This window comes from Mustela lutreola, chromosome 9, assembly GCF_030435805.1.
Source record: "Mustela lutreola isolate mMusLut2 chromosome 9, mMusLut2.pri, whole genome shotgun sequence".
In the NCBI taxonomy this organism is placed as follows: Eukaryota; Metazoa; Chordata; class Mammalia; order Carnivora; family Mustelidae; genus Mustela; species Mustela lutreola.
The window spans coordinates 14,801,756-14,820,946 of NC_081298.1; the positions used below are offsets into that span (position 1 = coordinate 14,801,756).

At 51.8% G+C, this 19,191-nt stretch overlaps 3 protein-coding genes across 3 annotated transcripts in view; all 3 read right to left on the bottom strand.

Annotated features, from left to right (window-relative positions):
- Nucleotides 1–611: 611 nt before the first annotated feature.
- PIGT (phosphatidylinositol glycan anchor biosynthesis class T) lies at nt 612–9,745 on the bottom strand. Its single transcript, XM_059133034.1, has 12 exons — nt 9,516–9,745; nt 8,786–8,963; nt 6,836–6,963; nt 6,399–6,499; nt 6,199–6,285; nt 5,578–5,665; nt 5,359–5,456; nt 5,103–5,268; nt 4,250–4,450; nt 2,176–2,341; nt 1,989–2,072; nt 612–1,269 (listed from the first exon to the last, which is right to left on the bottom strand). The coding sequence occupies exons 1-12, from the start codon at nt 9,703–9,705 to the stop codon at nt 1,017–1,019; spliced, it is 1,740 nt and encodes a 579-aa protein (XP_058989017.1). The 5' UTR covers nt 9,706–9,745; the 3' UTR covers nt 612–1,016.
- Nucleotides 9,746–15,959: 6,214 nt separating this feature from the next.
- Nucleotides 15,960–18,292, bottom strand: DBNDD2 (dysbindin domain containing 2). Its single transcript, XM_059133037.1, has 3 exons — nt 18,154–18,292; nt 17,822–17,959; nt 15,960–16,625 (listed from the first exon to the last, which is right to left on the bottom strand). The coding sequence occupies exons 1-3, from the start codon at nt 18,290–18,292 to the stop codon at nt 16,420–16,422; spliced, it is 483 nt and encodes a 160-aa protein (XP_058989020.1). The 3' UTR covers nt 15,960–16,419.
- Nucleotides 18,161–19,191, bottom strand: part of SYS1 (SYS1 golgi trafficking protein) — a 36,569-nt gene continuing 35,538 nt past the window's right edge. The window contains exon 3 of the mRNA XM_059133040.1: nt 18,161–18,300. Coding sequence (XP_058989023.1) covers nt 18,294–18,300 — 7 coding nt within the window. The 3' untranslated portion in view covers nt 18,161–18,293. The remainder of the gene's footprint in view (nt 18,301–19,191) is intronic.

The window sequence follows — 19,191 nt, forward strand, 5'->3', positions numbered from 1 at the left end:
GAGACAGAAGATGGGGGCGGGGAGGGGCATCTACCTAAGGACCTACCACAGGAATCCAGGGTTTTATAACCAAAACGGGAGGTGGGCAGGGGCAGGCCTTGATCCAGTGGACCTGGCTTCAATGCCTGTGGGAGGTCTAAGGAACCACTCAGAACACAAGCTCATGAAAAGCCTGACGGAAATTCCAAGTCTGGGCTACACTCAGACCAACTGAATTCACAGGCTCTAGACCCCAGAAATCTGCATTATTTTCACAAGCATCTCAGGGAATTCCAGGGCACAACACAGAAAACCAACACATGAAGCTCTTCCCCCTCCCTAGCTCTACCCCTGGTGATAGGGCACTGGTTCCCAGGGCTCCTGAGAGGCAGGAGGATGGTTCACGGTCATGGTCATGGTCATGGATACACTTCTATAAATACTCCCAGCCAAACCCAGGGAGCTCTGGGAATCCCAGTGGGGAGGAAGCAAGAGAGAAGAAGAATTTTTAGCAGTAGGAAGAGGAGATTTATCTGTTGGGGTTTTGGGGGGCAATGTGGGAAGTCTTACGCAGGTACCCAGGAAACAAGCCCTAGCTCCCTCTTCCTGGGCCTCAAGGACAGGAGGCAAAGAACCAAGGAAGCTGCTTTTATTCCACAACCGGTAAGTCCCAGCTACCACAGTGATACAAGTTCTCCACAGCATATCTGGGTCAATCCTGTCCTAGAGCTTTCTGCTGTGATGGAAACGTTTGTCCACACTGTCCAAGAGAACAGCCACGAACCACTTTGGTTACTGAGCACTTGAAATATGGCTGGAATAGCAGAGGAAATGAATTTTTAAATTACTTTAAATTCAAATGCCACACGTGGCTCAGGGCTACTGAACTAGACAGCACAGCTATGCCCCGGCCTCAGCCAGGGCCAGTTTGGTTTACACGCCAACTCTGGAGAGAGCAAGTGGCAGAAAGAGCCCTTGGGGCCACCAGCAGCCCTCCCCAGGGAGCAAGAGCAGCCCCGCTGTGCAGGGGGCAAATCTCAGAGTGGGGGGACACCACGGGCACGCCGGATGAGGTTGGCCAGCCGCTTGGCCAGGCCGCCCGTGCTGGGCTCCTCAATGTGGAAGGTTCTGGTGAGGAGATTGTAGAAGGAGCCATAGCACACGGCCACCACGGTGCACGTGAGGCAGATGACGTTGTAGGGCATGCTGAAGTCCGGCGTGGGCAGGTTCACCAGCAGCGGCTCCGTGTACAGGCGCACAAAGTAGCTAGAGCTGTCCGAGACCGGGTACCTGGGAGTCAGGAAGGAGAGGTTAGGGAGGCAGGCCTAGGATGCTCCCCTCGCCAGCCCACCCCGTCGCCTCGCCAAGCTACACCGGGCCCATTCCCGGTGGGAAGGGTATGCAAAGCCTTGTCAGCCTCTAAGCCTTTTTGAAAGAAGACATCTCCGGTCGACACAGAAACAAGAGGTAACACGGAAACCTGATCAAAGGCGAGCCGCCTTGTGCTGAATGAAGGGAGGGACGGGCCCTGCCTTTGCTGGCTGCTTCTTCCTTAGCCTCTGGTCTCCACCTCGAGGCTGTCTCCTCAGAGAAGCCCTCCTGAATAAGGCCCTAGATTACTTCCCAGCACCCCTGACCCCATTACCCCAGACCAAAATCTCCCCTCCAGCCTCTTTACACGAGCAGGAGAGGGGCAAAGCTGTCCTGTGTCCTGTTGTACACCCAGTACTCTCTGAAGAACCTGGAATTCAATTAGCGCTCAGTGAAATATTCGTGACGAGAAACAGTGAGTACGTGCAGGCTCTAAGTACAGCTCTTCTTGCCTCTTTCTTCTTCTAGAACTGCTTCAGAATCATTTCCCAGAGTCTGGACAAATATTATAGACCACTAGGATTTTTACTGGGATTGAGTTAACTCAGCACATTGCTTTGGAAGGGGCGACACCCCGCCTTGACCTGGTTACCCACATGGCTGCCCACCCCGAAACCGGCAGCAGAGGTCACACTTACAGGGACCTGAAGAGGGGGCTTTCCTCCCAGTCCACGGGCTTGGCTGCCACCATGCTGGGTACAAGGGCACTGAGGACAGATGGGCTGTGGAGAGGCAGAGGGGCATGGGTGTGTATGGCTCCCTCATCGGCGCGAGCGGCATGGCGGGCGGCCGGGAGGCTGGGGGCAGACTATGAAGGGAGCCCACCTGACATAGAAACCGTGGTTGGGGTCCGGGGTGTACTCGGTCCACTTGAGCAGCGCCCGCTCAAACTGAATGGAGACCTTGGTGGCCGAGTTGGCCGGCAGCTGGATCAGCATCTCCAGGAGGTGTGGCTGTAGCCGGTCCTGCGCAGGCTGGTAGTGGACGTAACCTGGGGACAGACAAGGGTCACCCACCCCTTTCTGCGGCCGTCACACTACCCGCACCCTCGTCCCTACCCCTTGAGGCCCGAGGCTCTGGGTCACAGGAGCCAGGCAGGTTCAGGGAGGGGAAGCAGGTTCTCGGGAAAGGGCAGCTGTCCCAAGGGCACGTTCAACCCATTAATCCTATCATCACAGAAACTGGGGCGCCCAGCATCAGGCGCCTTATGTGGCACAATGGGAAGTTCACAGAACCACCAGGAAGTTTCCTGGCCAAAATGTGGAACCTGAATCTCATCAAGTTTCTGTATCTAAGCACCAACACCCCAGAAATGCAGGGGAGAGAAGGCCCAAGGAGAGATTCAGGGTGTAGAACATTCCATTCCATACAACAAATGACCAAGTTTCTTCACAAATAGATTCAAAAAGAGAGAGAGAGAGAGAGAGAGAGAGAGAGAGCTGGAACTACTATAGATCATGAGACTTAAAAGCAAACAGCCCAGTGCAAGATGTTGTTCTTGGGGAACCTGAGTGGCAGGAGAGGGAGAGGACACAGAACTCTGTGCTTTCTGTTCGGTTTTCTCTAAACATAAAACTGCCCTAAGAAAATGAAGTCTATTAACAAGATAAGCAAATGCAATACGAGGACCCTGTTTAGTTCTAACTCAAATAAACTATCAAGCGTTACTGTTCACTGGGGCGAGTGGGCATGATAAGGACGGGCGGTGTTTTGGGGAGGCCCTCTCCCTGTTAGAGACGTAGACCGAAGCACTGAAAGGTGGATCTGACGTCTAGGATCAAAAGAAACTCCAGCAGAAAAGTAACAAAACCGAGAAAACAAATCAAGGGCAGAGATGACACACGGAGCGGGGGAGCGAGAGACGGAAGCTGGCCGCGTGGGAATGTGTCACGCTCCCCCACGTGGGTGTGTGCTTGACACTTTCCAGAGCCAAAGGTTAAAAAACAAACCAGAAAAGCCTACAAAATACGGGCGTAAATGTTCGAGAAGATTCTGAAGGGGACGCAAACAGTGGTGCTGAAGGTAAGGAGAACAGCCCAGGTTGGAAAGTGCAGGCAACGACGGGGTAGTCATGGACAGTGAGTCTGGGTGTTTGGAATGTGCCAGAACCTCTTCCTGACAAGTCCTCTGGGTTAGGTCTCCCTCCACTCCAAACCACAATGGCTTTGGCGCTATGCCTGCCACCTGACAGAAAGCACGCAGTAAATACTAACTCCTCTCCAGAAAAATCGTGGCAAATAAAAATAAATTTTTAAAACAACACCTCTTTACCCCTCCCGAAGAGGCAAAATCCATCTACTCCAGTTTTATCTTTTTGGTTTCCGATACCGTTTTCCTTGCACAGCTAACCCATTCTCCACTGCAGGCCTACCAGTCGGCACAAAAGGACGTGCCCGGGGCACCAAGGAAGAAGGGGCAAAGAAATAAAAAAATCGGGAAATCACTGCTCTCACGAAGTCCTCTTAAGAACCCCCAGTCCTGGGGCGCCTGGGTGGCTCAGTGGGTTAAGCCTCTGCCTTCGGCTCAGGTCATGATCTCAGGGTCCTGGGATCGACCCGCATCAGGCTCTCTGCTCAGCGGGGAGCCTGCTTCCCCCTCTCTCTGTCTGTTGCTCTGCCTACTTGTGATCTCTCTCTGTCAAATGAATAAATAAAATATTCAAAAGAAAAAAAAAATAACTCCCAGTCCTGTGTGTTTTAATTATCTCTGCTTTACAAATTACTTCCAGGTCTGGCACCGTAGGGCTACCCTCCCCACATTTCAAACTCTTCCAAATTCTGCCTATGTGGTTTTTTGAGGTACGTGAGGAATCACTGCCCTGAGAAAGGGGGGTGGGAGATCTGGAGGGAGAACAAGACGGGGCAGGGGAGGGGCGGCAGCTGCGGGCCTTGGCGCTCACTCGGTTTGTTCTCCTTGCCCTTGGAGGTGATGGTGAGAGTGTGCACGTAGAGCCGCAGGTACCAGGGCACGGTGTCCAGCAGCAGCACGGGGAAGGCCCGGTACGGGTGAGTGTTGTACAGAAGCGTGTTCAGCTCCCCGCTCTGCAGCCCGTAGCCACTCACGTATCGCTGGGCGTGCAGGAATGGCACCGGAGGGGCCTCTGTGAAGACGAGTCCACGGTTAAGAGCTTCTAAAGGAAAGGGTCACTCTTCAACCCCGCTTCCCCGCTTCCTCAACATCCAGAGTCTCACAGCCAAGGAGGTGACGGGAGGCCATGGGGAAGAATGTGGCCACCAGAAGTGTGCATCCCGGAATCATTCCGGTCTCCCCCCCTCCACCTCCGACAGCATGACAGAACCACTCTTCTGTACTAAGTACCCATACATGCCGAGCCCTGTGCCCCTCCAACCCAAACCAGGTGCCCTCATGATAGTCTGCACTTGGCCTCGGGAACACTGAATGCGATAATTGTTCCAGACCTGCCTCAATCGACAGACATTACGTCTCCTGAATGCAGGGTATCCTCAGTCTTCAAAAAATATTTGCTAATAATTAAATGAATGTGTGAATAAACTCTGTGTTTTGCATTAATAATCTCATCCAATCTGCTGGGTAATTATGTCCCCATTTTCTAGATGAGGCAGTGAGGTTAGGAACCTGCCCAAGGTCATAGAGCTTAGAAGATGTGGAGTTAGAATCAAGACATCGACTCAGGACCTAGGTCAAACCACATGCCTCGCATCCCAAGCTAGGAGTCTCCCCTGAGACGGAAAGCCCTTAGCCCAGGGCCCTGCCGGCCCATGAGCGCCCACCATGCTCGGGAGGGCTCCGCCACTTGAGTTGGAGGTTGAGGTTACGGGAGTTGTTGATCACGGCTGTGTCAAGCAAGTCGTAGACAGCGTAGGTCTTCCGGGTCCCAAGGGTGACGTCCTGGTATGTGGTGGTTGGGGGCGGGTTCACCTCCAATGTCTCATTGTCCTGGGGGCACAAGGGCAGGGCTGCGAAGTGAGCAGAGGCTCAGACTGGCCTTGGGTGGAGGGGGACGACTGCGACTGGAGGTGCGGGTACCTGGTTGTGGCCGGTGATGTCTACATAGACACGGCTCTCTGACGCCAGGGGACAGGGCTCTGTGAGGGTTCGGGAGAACATCCGGAAGAGGGACCAGTCTGAGGAGCGAAGAGGAGGGTTGAGCAGGGCTGAAGACTAGGCCTGGTCGGCAGACACAGGGCGGGACACAGGGTGGGACCCATGATGGTGGGTAGCCAGCGAGTTGCGGAGGCAGCCTACCTTTCTTCCCCTGTCCTGTGACGAAGGCATCGTACACCACAGAAAGGGTCTGCCTCAGCTCCCAGGAGATGCTGGTACAGCGCGCGTTCTACCACAGGGGCCAGACAGCAGCAGTTGGGACGCACCCATCCCCTCCCCCAACACACCGCTGCAGGTACTCCTACTGGGCTTGCCCCTGGTCTGTCATGCGCCCTCCCACCCATCCACTTGCTGCCATTCACTGCTGAGCATGCGGCCCTGTGCCAGCAGTGGGACGTGCACCAGCTGGAGAAACCGCCACCGCCACCCACAGGCACTGGCACTCCTGTTATTCTCACTTGACAGATGTCGAAATCAGGCTCAGGGAAATGAAACGAGGTGCTCGAGGTCATGCCTGCGGAGTGACCGGGCTGGCCGCTGCACGCACAGCTTTGTCCTCCACCACGATGCCCCATGACACGGATTTACTGAACGCCTGCCAGGCAGCCACTCCATTTCCATGGTGTGTCCCAATGCCCCAAATAATCGGGATCCCAGCTAACGCTACTGGTGTGGCCCGCAAAACACACCAGGCTACGTGCTTCAATGGCATGTTCCCTCAGAGCCGCCTGAGGGCACCTGCCCCCGCTCCCCATGACTTACTCTGCACACAGGACGGATGTGCACCGCCTGGGAGTGGTAGCTGGTGTGGAACAAGCGGTCAGCCTTCAGCAGCACAGACAGGCCTGCCTGGAGGAAGCAGGAAGAGAGGAAGAGTCAGGGCCCCTCACCGTGGGACACCTGCGCAGGGGCCTGGAGGTCAGGCAGGGAAGCGGCGGGTGCTCAGAGCGCTCTGGCCTCACCTTGGAGCTACAGGGCAAGAGCTTCTTCCAGGGGGTGAGGTTCTCCGTGCAGACGACCTCCCGTGGCAGCACAGCGTAGCGCAGGAAGGAATGGTCAGTGCCTGAGGGAGACACAAGTCTGTCTGGGGCGGGCCCTGTGGCCCAATAATTCAGGAGCCACACTCCTAAGACAGTGGGAGAGGACCCCCTCCTACTCGCCATGCAGCTCTCCAGTACCACCACCCTAATGGTGCTGGCTGGGGGTGGGACCCCTCCACCCCTCCCCTCCTTGGGAGAAGGCAAGTTAGAGACAGCATGGTCTCAGGAAGCCTTCCTCCGGGGTCTGCACACCCAGGGGATTTAGGATCCGGCCCAGCTGAAGGAGGAGGAAGCTGAAGATAAAAGGAGGCAAACGTTCGGGCAAGAGGGAGAAGGAAAGGGCCACGGGGCCATCTCACCATTGGCCAGCCCCAGAGGTTTGAAGGAGGCAGTGGGAGTGACCGTGTTGGTAGAATCGATGAAGTTCAGAGAGGCGCAGAAGATCCCCGAGAGGACATTACTGAGCTCCTTCCAAGATTTATCCACACTGGATGGAGACACAAACCCACTCACTGGCACTGGGCTCCCTCCCTCCGAGCCTGCACTTAACAGACTGGCTAGCTGATGCAGCTGCCGTGCCCCCCCTGCCCTGCTCAGCTGCCTCCTGGGTCTTGCCCTACCCACCACTTCCTCCTTACTCTCTTCTGGACATCCCGGCATCCCCATAAGTCTCTGCTCAGGTGACTCTTCCTCCTGCCTGGCAATGCAATACTCACCCCTCTTCACTCACAGTTAAAGAGGCTCCCTCCTCTAGAAAGACTTTACAGCCTTCCACACCCACAGCCTCCTCCTGTGCTGTCATCTGACTATCTGAGCCTCTCCTGAGGTCCCTCCTGGGACATGTCGAGGGAGCGGCAGCCTCTTGTTCTAAGCATCTCTTCTCCTCAACTAGGCTATGAGCAACCTGGGGATGGGGAACAAGTCTGGGTCACTTATGTATATCCTACAACACCACGTAAAGTGCCCACATCTTGAGAGGCTTAGATCAGCCCGCTGATCCACTCTGAAGTGTGCCCAGCTAGGCAAAAAAGACAGACTTTCTGGTGCACACACCCTGGCCATGAAAGTAAGTCCTGCCTCTACCCTCAGGGCGGGAAGTCTTACATCCATAAAGGCTCACTGAACAAGGGAAAACAACCATTCTAGTACCCTACAAAAATATCAAATTAAATTAGAAAGAAAAATATCACAAAAGATTTGCTCTCCATATTAAGTACAGAAAGTATAAAATCAAAATTCTAAACACCAGCACCATGTTATAGGAAATTATGAGCTGAGGGGAGACAGTGATAGCCAGGCAGAGGGGGACGTTGGTGGGGAGGGGGACAAAGGAGTTAGAATTCAAGCAAAAAAGAAAGACTCAGCAAATCTAGAAGTCACAGCTTGCACCTCATTTTATATCATCTTAGCATTGTCCTGGGGTTTTCTGATAACCCTCTGTTCAGAACTTTTCAATTGCTCCAATAGTTAAGCCTCATGTAAAGACTGCAGAGTTGAGGCTTGAAAGCTCTATACAAGCTGTAATTATGTTTCACGTGGTAAGGACAATACTGACCCATGCCGCTTTTCTTACATTTTGAAATTACTGACTGATATTTAAGTTTGCCAAGTTTCACCCTAAAATCCAGATTTCTGGCATCTCTTGAAAATGAGATTACCTGATGACAGTAGGCCTCTATTCCCAGATGGCCACAATCCACTGGGGGTGAGTAACAGCTGTTGTGTTAAGCTCTCTAGCCTGCCAGTCCCCACCACTCCCTATTATGTCCCCCTTTTAAAATCATGTTTGTCCTACAGATTTCTCATAGTGGGATTAAGAGCAAATTGTGGTACAACGTGGTACCTAAACCTGTCCCTTTCCCAAACAAAAGTTAGTCCTCCAGTGCCGAGATCTGGAATCCTATAGGTCAATTCTAGCCCACAGATGTTTTGTTTGGCCCTCATGGTACCATCATCTTCATCATCATCATCATCATTATGTGAATGTCTTTTAAAAGGTGATCCAGTTTGCCACAGACTTCTACTGCCTTACATCCAAGTAAGCTTCAAATTATCTATCACCTGTCTCTGTAGATACATCCATGTGCTACCTGAGGTCTGGAAGTGTCAGGGAAGTGAAAAACACCAAAGTAAAGAATGCCACTCAGTAATATGGTAGTATCGTTTCTTATTTCCGATGCCGCCTTTACCCCCCAAGGAATTGCTGCCTGCTGGAACTGCTGCCCCCCAAGAGCAGTGGCAGGATGACAACACCGGCCGCAGCCACATTCCCTCCATTGCCTGCAACAGGACTCAGGGTGGGCACTCACTCAGTGACGGTGTCCTGGAACCAGACCCAGAGTTCTGCACCTGATGGGGCCTGCAGGAAAGGTGGCCCCCAGTACCGAGTCCTCCAGAAGCCTTGTGTGAATGACAAGTGCAGCTCTCGAAGAGAATACTTGGAGATCAACTGCCCCAGGGCTTTGGGAAACAGCCTATAATGAGACACTGGAAAAGGGGAGTAGGTGAGTGATGACCCTCGAGGGCGGGGTCCCAGCCACCCCAAAGCAGCAACAGACCCTGAGCTCTGAGGCCAGGGAGATCTGAATGCAGGACCAAACTGCCACTCACTAGCGATGTGATCTTGACCAAGTGCCCTTATCTGTCTACATCTCCAACTTCTTCCTCACAACCTCTTACAGAACTTAGCTCTGTGCCTAGCTCCCAGGCTAGACGGCAACAGCGAACAACATCATCATCCGAGTTGTCGACAAAGGGCTCTAACTAAAGGATGGGAGTGGCAGCCCAGACCTGAGGAAGAGCACCTGGTCTAGAAGTCTGGAGGAGTCAGTGCCCCTCTCAGGGCCTTAGTTTCACCACCAGTACCATGGGGTTCTTCAGTAACTATCCCATGTTCCCCAAAGAGCTAGTTTATCCAGCCCCACGCTCAGGGGCCAGAACTCCCCCCGCCCAGGGACCAGGCTCCGCCCCCGGGATCCTGCCTCCGCGCTCCCTCCCAGCAGGTGCCACAGCTGTCTTTCTCCAGTCTCATCCTCTCACCTTCTTCCCGCTGCAAATCGGAATCCCACCGTGTGCGGAACTGGAATGTGGCGGCTACGTCCCCAGACGGCAGCGGGGTGATAACAAGCTCCTCCCGCAGGGTGTCGCGTGGGGGCTCTGCATGGCCCCTGCCCCCCCGCCCCAGGAGCAGCAGCAGCCCGAGCACGGCGAGCGGCAAGGCCGCCGCCATGCCTGCGGCTGCTTCCGCCTCTCAGCGGTGCCCGCCCCCACGAAGGCCGGCCTCCAATAGGAAGAACGTAAGAGAAACGACTTCCGGTGCTATCCCGGAAACCGGGGCGAGGTTACCAGAGAGGTGGCCGGCCTGGGTCGTTCAGGGCGGGTGGGTTTGAGGGGGCACGAAGGGTGGTGGAGGTCTGGCACTACTGGGGGCTGGATTGAGGACCGCCCCCCACCCCACTTTGGGCTATTCGTGTCCATCAGAATGTGCTTAATAATACAGAGCGCTGCCGCTGCCGCTCTGCCTGTGTGATAGAGTTGAGGAAACAGACTGTCTTTCGCGAGGGTCACGTGGCAGGGCTGGTGTATGCGGCTTCCTCAGCTTCTAGGCGTGTCCATTTGCCCATTCCTAAATGGGGTGCAGAGCTTTCCTGTAAAACCCCCAAATAACTGGCCCCTTTATCATGAAATATGTCAAACATCAGCAAAGTTGGAAGAATGAGCCCCCGTTATAATGAACACCTATTTATTTCCCCGTCACATAGACTCCTCCATGAACATTTTACTATACTGGCTTTATCACATTTTGGTCTGTAAGTCCCTCAGTTCCTCTTATGTGCTGATACATGCCAAATTGCAGACATAGTTACATTTCTCCCCTAAATATTTCGGCATACATGTCACTAAAGAAAGCTTAATGTTTGTTTACATTTTGGTGTAAAATTTACACACGACGAAATGCGCAACTCTAAAGTGCACATTCACGGAGTCTGACAAAAGCATACACCCGTGTAAACCAAACTCCTATCAAGATATAGAACATTCCTAAAACCCCAGAAAGTTGGTTAATGCCCATTGCCAGCCGACCCCTGGCCCCTCCTACCTTCCAGAGGCGATCACTATCGATTTTTCTCCACAAAATAATCTGTTCTAGGGGCGCCTGTGTGGCTCAGTGGGTTAAAGCCTCTGCCTTCGGCTTGGGTCATGCTCCCCGGGTCCTGGGATCCAGCCCACATCGGGCTCTCTGCTCAGCAGGGAGCCTGCTTCCCCCCTCGCTCTCTGCCTGCCTCTCTGCCTGCTTGTGATCTCTGTCAAATAAATAAAATCTTTTAAAAAAATAATAATCTGTTCTAGAGTTTCATGTGAGTGAAACCATCATATAGAACGTGTATTTTCTTGTGTAAGAGTTCTTTCACAGGAATAATGTTTCTGAGAACATCCGTGTTCTGGCTTGTATCAGCATTTTCTCTTTATTGCTATGTGGTTTTCACATTGTAAGAATATACCTTAGTTTATCCATTCTCCTGATGATCAACACCTGAATTCTTTCAAGTCTTTATTTTGAAGTCGGTTGCTGTATACCTTATTGTCCATTGGGTAAATAGTTAGGAGTGGTTAAAGGTCATAGATAATGTTTAACTTTTTAAGTAACTGCCAGATCTTTTCCCCAAAATGTATCATTTTATACTTGCACCCACCATATATCAGAGTTTTGGTTGAGCCCTATGGTATATGTAGTGGTATCTTACTGTGGTTTTATTTTGCATTTCCCTGGTACCTAATGATGTTGAGCATCTTTTCATATGCTTATTGGCCATACATATATTTTCTCTTGTGAAGAGTTGAAATCTTTTTGTATCCCCCACGATTTATACTAGCTTGTTTGTCTTGATACTGAGTTGGTGGAGTTCCGATGTTAAATTCCTTCTTTGGGTTTTCCAGCTGCCCTACGAGGAACACATTCATGAAGTATTTTGCTCATTGTCTCTTGGTAAAACTCACAACCATACTTCTACAAAGAGTCAGATTTGGTTTTGGACAGGTCTGCTGAGATATACCCCAACCAACCAAAGAAGAAGTGTCAAAAAATGTCTTCCTGTCATTATGCCCTCATTTTACTTCCAACTACTGTTCTTCTCCCACTCAGCATGGAATAAAGGCCATGAGTTCAGATGTCAGAAAACCCCCCAGACCAGCTTCTAATCCACAGGAGCATGAGCAATCTGAGGATCGCTTTTCTTTTGTAAAATGGATGAACCTCCTTTCAGCGTTGTTGTGAGGACTAGAAATTATGTATATGTAGGACCTAGAATGTAGTAAGTACTTAATAATATTGACCATCATTGACTCAAACAGTTCTTGGAGGTGTTCTCCATTTTGATCTCCATTTTGCAGATGGGAAAACAGCTATAGAAACTCAGATGTTGCCTAAGATCACAGTCCGTCATGAGCCAGGACTAGAGTTTATTCTATTGACCTCAAAAAATAATAATAATAATTTAAAAAAAAAAGAGGAGCTGCCATCATTATGATTATTTTATATTTTTATGCTTTGTCTTCTTTTGAAATTGCCTGTCCCCATCACTGAAGACCCAGCCGCCTCCAGACTTTGTACTGTTTTGCAGTTTTCTGTGCACTTCTGCTACAGTCCGTGTTCTCTTTCTGTTATCTGTGGCCACATCCACTCCTGGGAGAGCTCCTGGTCACCTTCGTATTCCTGTTGCCTAAGCAAGAAGGCCAGCACAGACCAGGTGCTCAAGAATGTGTGGCTGAACAAGTCACAGCACAGTTCATACTGTCCCCACACTGCCATGCTGTTCCCAATGTCAGGTTCTGTGCATTCTTTAGGGACTACAGTGTGCACCTTCCAGGGAATCTTCTCCCAAGCTGTGGTCCCTCCTATTTCCTCCACAGATAGGATTCTAAGGGATGAGTCTGTCTTCTTCCCTCCTCCCCAGAGTCTGTGACAAGCCCACAATAGCCACACTGTGGCTTGGAGACTGAAAGCTGGGCTGCTTGCCTCGGAGCTGGCTCCAGATCATCCTCTCCTCTCCAGGGGCACTGCGTGGCCTCAAGAAATAGTCAGCTGGAGCTGCTGGCTCTGAAGGCTGGCCAAGCCCCTGTGGTTTGGCAGAAGAAGAGATCATTGTCCAAGCAGGAAGTGGTCCTGGGGTCTCCGCTGACCCTAGACTTTTCCAGGCAGAGCTGGGGCTCATGGAAGCTGACCTGGAAGCTCCCCAGAGGCTCACATACAATTTTGCTTCTCCAGACAACTGGAGATCCCTGTCCCCAGGCAGGCACCCTGCCCCAAACCTCACAGATCTTAGCATCATGTGCCTGGAGTACTAAGAGATTTGTCGACATATTGACAGCAACCAAGCTAGTCTAGCTTCCCGTCATTTGCCTTGGAGGGGAATAGGGTGATCCTGGGAGCTGAGAAGCCCGGTAGAGCAGAGATACGGACTTCACAGGCTGCAGCCCAGAGAAGGCTCAGCCACAGTCAGACAGGTGGTTGAGCTTTGCTACTCCAAAGGCAGGGAGAAGGAATAAGGGCAGGGCCATGTCTTTTATGTGCAGCAAAATCAAAAGCAACCCAGAAAAACTGCAAAGTTTCACACGAGACTAAGCCCCGGCCCAGTTTAGTAGATGATCTCAACTTGGACACAGAGGCTTTTAGACAAAAGGAGCACAAAACTCCCACAAGTTTCTCACCAGCGCTAGGAAAAGCACTTCAGAGCTGTCACTTACCATGGCCTCCTACAGGGGTGGAAGCAGGCTGGGACTACGGGAAGACTGCAGGCCCTGTCACTCACTCAGCCTGGGTGGCACAAAGAACTTTGGGATTTAGGCTGAAGGCCACTGATCCCATGGGTTGTGTTTGATGTACAAAGGGAGGTGGAATGGTTTCTTTCTTCTGATGTGAGAAATGACTAGACGCCCTTCCAGGCTGGGTCCTAGAACCCTCCTTTCTCCTTCCACTCCCCCTCCCTCCCTGGGCACGCACACTCTCTCTCACTTACCACCTACACACTGGTTGCTCCCCTCTATTTATTTTCTCAGCCTAATCCTCTCTAAATCCAACACTCCGAGTGCCTGCCTAACCACTAACGTGTCTTCCTGCAGGTCTCGGAAGCACCTCAAGCTCACCATGGCCAAAACCAAATGTGCGACCTTCTTCCAAGACCTGGCTCTGCCCTGCACTCCCCATGTGGGAGAACAACTCTCCACATCATCCTGTTGCACAAGGGAGAAACAATGGTGGCACCCTGACCTCTTCCTCTCACCTACCTGTCAAATCTTTTGGAACCTGTCCCCTAAATCTCTCTCTCCGTTCCTTCCACCGTTCTACAACCCGCCCACCTCCGTGCTAGTCCGTTACCCCGCTATGTAGCTGGCTGCCACCCACTCCTGGTTCCCAGGCATCCAGGCTGGTGCTCTCCAGGCAGCACTCCATGAGGAGCCTCCCCCAATCCCCCCTGCCTCCCTCACTCCCCTTCCTTGACTCCTTATCCTTCAGGGCTCAGCTCAGATGCTATTTTCTCAAGGGAAATGCCCCATGACTCCTCTTAATAGGTTATTAATTCCTTCCTCGCACTGGTCAGAGTTGCAGTTTTGCACTTGGACCCCCACTAGACTCGACTCCCATAAAAGCGGCACTTTCTTTTTTCCACTCTACATTCCTCACTCTGTGTCTTACAGATGTTTAACATTGACATTTAATTTAATAAATATTTATAGAATGAATGTCATTTATTTTTTATAGCCTGCCTCAACCCAGTCAAGCTGATCATTACCATTTATCTCTCGCACGGGAGTCCTATGTTAGGTGTCTATCCTGAGCCTGTCCTCTTCCAGCGTATTCCCTACACCGTGGCCAGAATTACCTTTGTAACAAGCCAATGCAACCACCTGTAGTCCTTCATTAGTTCCCATAAAGTTCAGATTCATTAACGTGGCCTCTAACATGTCAAGTGCCAGTTACCTATCCAAAGACTATTGTCCTCTTGTTCCTTAGAAACATAACCCTGATTTTTATCAAGACAGCAGCATGCTCTACTAAAGGCCCATCCCGACCTCTCCAGTAGCCACGGTGCTTCTGAGAGGTTTGAAAGGTAGTCAGAAATCAGATGCACTGACTCAAAAAGCTTATTGTCTTTCCAAAGGCCAGAATTTTCTTTCTTCCAGGTAATGTTGTGTCCCTGTGTCTATAAAACATCTGTGAGACGTTGTTCCCGTTAGCAAGCTCTAGTCAGTGGGATGAAAGTGGACGCCACTGGTTAGAACTTCCAAGGACGCGTCCTGAAGCGGAAATCGACAGCAGGTTGTGCTTTGCCCATCCCCAGTTTCTCTCCCACTTTCTCCCGGTTTCAAGGACACGATGGGCAAAGCTTCAAGAGCTACCTCAGACGGGAGCCGCCGTCAAAGGGAATTCGAGCCCTGTGGCTGGGACGGCTGAGCAAAAAGAGCCAAAAAGGACCTTGGAGCAGCCACACAGCCCTGCACTTTGGACTTCTTTATTTTTTTTAAGATTTTATTTACTTATTTGACAGACAGAGATCACAAGTAGGTAGAGAGGCAGGCAGAGAGAGAGAGAGAGGAGGAAGCAGGCTCCCCGCTGAGCAGAGTCCGATGTGGGGCTCGATCCCAGGACCCTGGGATCATGACCTGAGCTGAAGGCAGAGTCTTTAACCCACTGAGCCACGCAGGCACCCCTGGACTTCTTTAATGTGAGGAAATAAATTAAGCCTCTTAAACCTTTTACTAGCAGCCAAATTGAAACTTGATATAGGCTTCCAAGTATTTCACGAGTAACCTCGGTCAGTGTCCCCTCTCTCACCTACCTCTTGTCCCCAGTTGCAACAGGGCAGCCCTGCTGAACGTCTCTCAGTTCCTCAGAGCTATTTCTCTCCATTTACCGTCTACCCAGGCTGCTCTTTCTGCTGGGATTACAGCCCCCACTTGGCAAACTCCTACTCAACCTCTGGATCTCAGCTTAAAAATCAGCTCTTCGGGGGCCAGATGAGCTATCTTCTGATACCAGAGTTGTTCTTCATCATGCTACTGATTACCCCGTGAACCGTGGCGTTTACTTGGTTTTCTCCGCCAGAGAGAGAGTCAGGTCCTGAAGGCAGAGGTGCAGACTGTCTTGTTCAGAACTGTTTTCCAGGGGCGCCTGGGTGGCTCTGTGGGTTAAAGCCTCTGCCTTCAGCTCAGGTCCTGACCCCAGGGTCCTGGGATCAAGCCCCACGTCAGGCTCTCTGCTCAGCAGGGAGCCTGCCTCCCCCTCCTCTCTGCCTGCCTCTGCCTACTTGTGATCTCTCTCTCTGTTGAATAAATGAATAAAATCTTAAAAAAAAAAAAAAAAAAACTATTTTCCAAATGCCCGGCACATGTATTCAAGACATATTTCCTGAAGAGCTGGAGGGATGGTGTTGGTTAGACAGAGTGGGTCTGAGATCTCTGCAACATGACACATGAAGGGGAACGGTTGGTGGATTCTTTTTTATTATTTATACTGTGCCCTTTTCCCAAACAGGATGTGGGGGAGCAGGACAGCTGGAGTACCACTACTCAGGGCATGCTAAGGAGCTCACAGCCACTTAGAGACACTGGTTTAGGAGACACTATCAGAAGATGGCAGGATAGTGTGGGGAGGGACGGGTGCTAGGGAGAGCAGTAGCATCTTGTCCTGCCTCATGTCCCATCTCCTCGCCTGTAAGCCCTACCTCAGGGGGAAGCCAAAAACTGGTGGGAGGGTTGTAGCAGGAAAGGTTAGCAGGGAAGCAGGACAGTTAATTCCCAGAGAGGTGCGTTATCCCGCTGTCCTTGCCTCCCCCTGGTGCCGACTGCAAGTAAAGAGTCTGGTCTTCTCCGAAGGGCTCTGGCTGGGCCTACGGTCTCCTGTGGAGAAGAGCCGGCTCGGTCAGTCTGTAGATGGAGCCCACCGCTAGCTGCAAGCTCCAGGCTCTGCCCCTCCATCAGCCCCATCCTCTTCCTCATCAGACTGTGCCAAGGGCGTGTCCGCCCCGCCGTCACTGGAATTTGGGCTGTGCAGGTGGGTGGAGTCGTCAGAAGATGACGAGGACGTGCGGGATGCAGTCCTGTCAGGCGTCGGCATTGGAAGGCTCAACTCCTCTGGGTGCTCATCCAGCCCTGCCCAGAAAGAAGAGATGGTCAGGGCCACAGACAGGGCTTCAGGGCACTCTCGGAGATGGTCTGGCCAGGAGAGGCTGAAGCCCAGAGAAGGGCAGGGGAGTGACCAGCCACTGAGCCAGTCCACAAAGAGCCAGGTCTCTGGACTCCCAGTTCCTTCTACTTCACTACACCATGTCTAGGCCCTAGAGTCAGGTCGATCAATCCGAGTTCAAGCTCTACCGATGTCACCTACTTGCTACCCAGGGGCTATGAGCAAGTCATTCTCCCCCTCAAAGACTGAATCTTCTCTAAGAATGTGATAGGCACCTATATTCCAGAAGAGTTTTGAGGATAAAACGAAGAATGAGTATAGAATATCTGGCTTGCAATAGGCCATCTACAAGGAGCAGCAGTTTAAATAAGAGAATATCTATCTTACTGGCTCAAAAGATGGTCTTCGGACTGACACAACCATGGTCTGAACCCAGCCTTTCCACTTTCTGGCTGTATGACAATGTCTGAGTCTAATTTCCTCCTTTATAAAATCGGGATAATACCACCTGCCCTAATAGGACATTGTAAGGGTTGAGCTAATGGACCATTGTATTAGCAACCTAAAAAAAAAAAAAAAAAGTGCTCAGTAAATACTCATAAAAGAGGACTAAGATGGCTTAAGTTAGCTAATATAAAAATTTATATTTTATATTATTTTAATTACATTAATTAATCAGATTAATTTCACAAACGCAAAATTAACAAAGCCTAAATGGGGCTGGGGCATTCCCAGAAATTTTAGATTGGAAATCTGTCACGCAGTTCTCCTTGGGATCAACTTCCCTAAAATCAAAACAGACAGCTGTTTCACTGGTAGAAACATACATTTTGGGGCACCTGGGTGGCTCAGTGGGTTAAAGCCTCTGCCTTCGGCTCAGGTCATGATCCCAGGGTCCTGGGATCGAGCCCCACATCCAGCTCTCTGTTCAGCGGGGAGCCTGCTTACCTTCCTCTCTCTCTCCCTGCCTCTCTGCCTATTTGTGATCTCTGTCTGTCAAATAAATAAATAAAATCTTAAAAAAAAAAAAAAAAAAGAAAGAAACACACATTCCCAGCCCCTACGAGTACACTTCCCCAGCCCTGCCTTGCAGCCTCACTCCAGAGCCTGCCACCCGGTTCTGGCTAACTGGAGCCCAAGTCCTCAAAGCCAAAGGCCATACCAGACGTCTGGGAGGCTGGTGGAGGGTCCTCACAAGGCAAGAACACATCTGCTCCATCCTGGTCTCCAAGGTCAATAAGTTCTACCTGCTCCAGGGCATCCACGTTCACTTCCATGGAGGAGATACTACCTATGGGGGCTGCAGATCAAGAAGGGGACAAGTCAGGAGGAGGCAGGCCAGAACCCCTCCAATGGTCAAGGATATATGTCAGGTCCAGAGACAGGAGTCTCGAGGGCCGGAAAAACAAAGGGAGGAGGTTCCCAGGATTCAGGACCTATGAGACCTATCCCCCCACCCCACCCCAGTCCCTCTCCCCAGGACTCAGAGCTTACGTCTCTGTGACTCGAGATGCAGGTGGGACAGGGGGAAGACAAACTCTGTCTCCGGCTGTAAAATTTCCTCAAAGAATTTCTGCCGCTCCCGAAGGCGGAGCTGCTGGCGCTCCAGGGCTGCCCGAGGATTTGGGTCCATGTCAGCTCCTGGAAGGTGGAAGAGCACATTCAGCTACGAAGTTGAGCAGGAACACAACGGGAGCCTGGGCTCGGGGAACCTCTCTGCAACCAGCATCCCGGCGTGGCAGCCTGGACACCACCGCACTTGGCCACCTCCTTCCCTCCCTTGAAAGAAAGTCTGTTACTACAAACTTCGAGTCTCAGAGAGAGGCAGGGCTGAGCCTGGCCCCACAAAGGGGATGCTGGTTCCAGGCACGGCAGAAGAAGCTCCTCTGTATTCAGGGAACGGGGCCAACAGCCAAGTCTCACTATCATGGCCTTGTGAGAGGGGTTGGAAGGATTGGTCCAGCCTCAAAGAGGGAGGCACTTCCAACACACCCAGCCTCCCCTCAGAAGGCCATGGAAGACAGTCAGATGGGGATCTCAGGGTGCTCAAGTGTTGCAACTCTGGTTCATGCCCAGCCTTCCAAACCCACAGACTAAAGCAGCCCCTCTCCGGCCAACACCCCATCACCACCATCCCCTCCAAACCCTGCTCTGAAGTCACAGACCTGACTTCCAGACTCAGCTCTGCCCCTAAGGAAATCATCTTTCCAGCCTCAGTCTTCCCATCCGAAAATGACTTACTAGTGCTACCTGCCTCAAACACAACCCAGCAGTTGCTGGAGCAGGTGCTCTGTAAAATGTAAAGCCCGGACACTGTGCTCTTCTGAGCCGACCCCCCACCCCCATCTCTTTCTTCTCCCTACTCCCCAGCCCTTTATTTGAGCACCTCTCTCCCCTGACACATCTCAGGCTTCTATCCCCATTAGTCAGTGAGTAGCAATTGGAAGGGCGGGTCCTGGGTCCAATTTAGACCAGGCCCCCTGGGGACCCCGGGGGTCTCTCTTGCGGAGAGCTTTCCAGAACACCAGAGCT

What these genes read in the sequence shown, in the direction of transcription:
- PIGT (XM_059133034.1), bottom strand. Translation starts at nt 9,705, where the DNA reads ATGGCGGCGGCCTTGCCGCTCGCCGTGCTCGGGCTGCTGCTGCTCCTG. An exon ending in CGATTTGCAGCGGGAAGAAG is followed by an intron (nt 8,964 to 9,515) that starts GTGAGAGGATGA and finishes CCCCTTTTCCAG; the next exon opens with TGTCTCATTATAGGCTGTTT. An exon ending in TTCCAGGACACCGTCACTGA is followed by an intron (nt 6,964 to 8,785) that starts GTGAGTGCCCAC and finishes GTCTCCATCCAG; the next exon opens with TGTGGATAAATCTTGGAAGG.
- DBNDD2 (XM_059133037.1), bottom strand. Translation starts at nt 18,292, where the DNA reads ATGGACCCAAATCCTCGGGCAGCCCTGGAGCGCCAGCAGCTCCGCCTT. An exon ending in GCATCTCGAGTCACAGAGAC is followed by an intron (nt 17,960 to 18,153) that starts GTAAGCTCTGAG and finishes CTTGATCTGCAG; the next exon opens with CCCCCATAGGTAGTATCTCC. An exon ending in ACCAGCCTCCCAGACGTCTG is followed by an intron (nt 16,626 to 17,821) that starts GTATGGCCTTTG and finishes CTTTCTGGGCAG; the next exon opens with GGCTGGATGAGCACCCAGAG.